The 2,299-nt window shown below is 44.8% G+C and overlaps 1 protein-coding gene across 1 annotated transcript; it reads right to left on the bottom strand.

Moving 5' to 3' along the window:
* Positions 1-1,838, bottom strand: LOC120288553 (myrosinase-binding protein 1-like). The gene is made up of 4 exons (XM_039302614.1): positions 1,605-1,838; positions 1,054-1,479; positions 435-890; positions 1-186 (listed from the first exon to the last, which is right to left on the bottom strand). The coding sequence occupies exons 1-4, from the start codon at positions 1,836-1,838 to the stop codon at positions 1-3; spliced, it is 1,302 nt and encodes a 433-aa protein (XP_039158548.1).
* Positions 1,839-2,299: the final 461 nt, after the last annotated feature.

The following is a 2,299-nucleotide window of genomic DNA, read 5'->3' as shown; positions in this document are numbered from 1 at the left end:
CTATCCTTGCGTCTCCTTCCGGGATAACAAAAGGCATAGACGATTTTTATCTTTTCCCGAAGCGAACGGCAGGGCGGCCCCCTCCGTGGGAACCATTGTCAGGTCGTGGATGATAGTTCGATTCCCCTCTCTGCGCATATAACCCTCTATCCTAAGAAGACGAACCTTGGGAAATTTCAGCAGAACCTGCAAGAAAAGCAAAGGCGAAATATGTGCGTGTGAGAACAGAGGAAGGTTCGGACCTTTAACCCCAGATATAGGGTGCCAAAGTGAGAGCCTCAGTGCCTCAGTCTTCGATCAAAAGAAACCCGTGCCCCATGAAGCTCCCGACATTATTGAAAAGCAACATGTATAACACGAACGACCCGCAGACGGGAAATTGACGAAAGAGAACAAGGACAGAGAGAGCGAGGGATTGAGATATATGGACTAACCCAGTCTTCAGTAGACGCGTCTCCTCCGCCATGTTGATCGCCTTTGACCAAGGAACCGTTGTTATCGTAAATAAAAGTGATGGACTTAATGATTTTTTCTTTTTTGTCGTCTAGGCCGGTGCTCACACGATATCCCCTCACATCCGTATGTACTCCATCATCCCATGAAACCCCGCCAGAGCCTTTCATGGGTGATCCAACGGTTCTGAAAGGATACAGGTGCGGTATCGGCTCCACATGCACTCCTACGTAGTCGAGAGCCTCGCTCCCATAAAAGCCGACGATTCTACTTCCGGCCAACGGATACCAAAAGTACAACCCCCCCTCCTTGCCATAGGGAGGAATTCTTTGTTTATTACTGTGAAATGTGAGCGACAAGATAGGACCAATAGGACCATTCTTTCTCTTGTATCCTGATATTGATGTTAAGTACTCTCGTGGATAACCCAAGTTAACCTGTGCAATCTCAAAAGTATCTCTTAAAGTTGGACAAGTGGTGTAGACAAGACCTATTTATCGAGTTTAATTTACTAAATCACGTGACCGGACACAAACTAAGATCATCTCAGCCGATGAGATAAATCTAAAAGAGAAAAAATAAATAAAAATAAACTCTAACCTTTTCTTTAGTGTTGGGGGAGAATCCTGCGGGGTGCGTGACTTTGCGATCTTCTCCACTACCGTTGTCATACACGAAAGTAAAGGAACGGATCGTGTGTTTGTCCGGTAGGTAAATTTCCCTCACACCGTCGAATTTCCTATCGTCCCAAGCTCCGAATTGCCGTTGATCTGAGATCGGTTCAAAATATGCTCCAATTCCACAAAGATTTTGATGTTCATCAATGTACCCGTAAAATCCAGTAATTTTGCCGGCCATTGCGGGAGATGAGAAGTAGATTCCCTTTTCTTCACCAATAGTTATGGCCATTCGTTTGTTAGTCCGAAACGTGAGAGATGTAATGCCGAAGTCTCTATAACGCCCGGATATGTGGTCTGTATAATACCCGGATATGGAAGTCAGGTACTCACCATTATCTAATTCGATCTGCAATGGTAAACATAACGTCAAACTCATTATTTAATAAGTCTCACGAAAGTCTCCCGCTAAGCGTAGACAACGCAAGTTTCATAAGGATTTCACAAAGCGTATATAAATGTATGGGGACATACAGTTAGAAAGTTCTTCGTGTCCAGTCCTGTCTCGCTACCATGTGTCTCCGGCTTGCCCCCGTCTTCGCACGTAAACTCGATTGATCGGATGAATGGCCCTCCACTTAGACGATTTTCTTTAGTTTTGGCCGATGGTTCCTTTTTTTTCTTCTGGGCGGCGCTTGAATCAGGTTTGTCTTCTTCTTTTTGGCCGATGTGAATAACGATTTTCCTTACGTTGGCATGCTTCCACATTGGCGCGCGATCGCATTTCCTCCCGAATAACCCCACAGAAGGGAAGGGATTGAAGCCCTTAGGGTGTAGCTGGATAAGTGCTCCAACAGAATCGAGAAAATCACTTTCTTCTCTCCAGTAAAACTCGGTAACTTCCCCGGCATCTAATGGTACGGAAAAGTACCCCTCTTCCTCTTCTCTCTCCCTTTTCTCCCTTTTCTCCCTTGTCTTCTTTTTCTCCGCTTCCTCCTTTTTCTGCCTTTCCTCATCTTCCTCCTTTCTGCCCTGACTTTTATCCTTTTTCCCCTTTTCCTCTATTTTCTCCTCTTCCACCTCTTCCTCTTCTTTCACTCTACCAATGGGTCCCAATATTCTTTTGTTGGTTCGAAATGTGAGGGAGCTTATTAGAAAGTATTTTCCACTTGCTTTTTTTTGGGATCCAGCAAAAGAGGTTATTTTCTCATCGTCTTCCAATTTAACCT

This window comes from Eucalyptus grandis, chromosome 9, assembly GCF_016545825.1.
Source record: "Eucalyptus grandis isolate ANBG69807.140 chromosome 9, ASM1654582v1, whole genome shotgun sequence".
NCBI lineage: Eukaryota > Viridiplantae > Streptophyta > Magnoliopsida > Myrtales > Myrtaceae > Eucalyptus > Eucalyptus grandis.
Note: the sequence above shows the minus strand (reverse complement) of the source record. Positions and strands in the feature narration are given on the sequence as shown.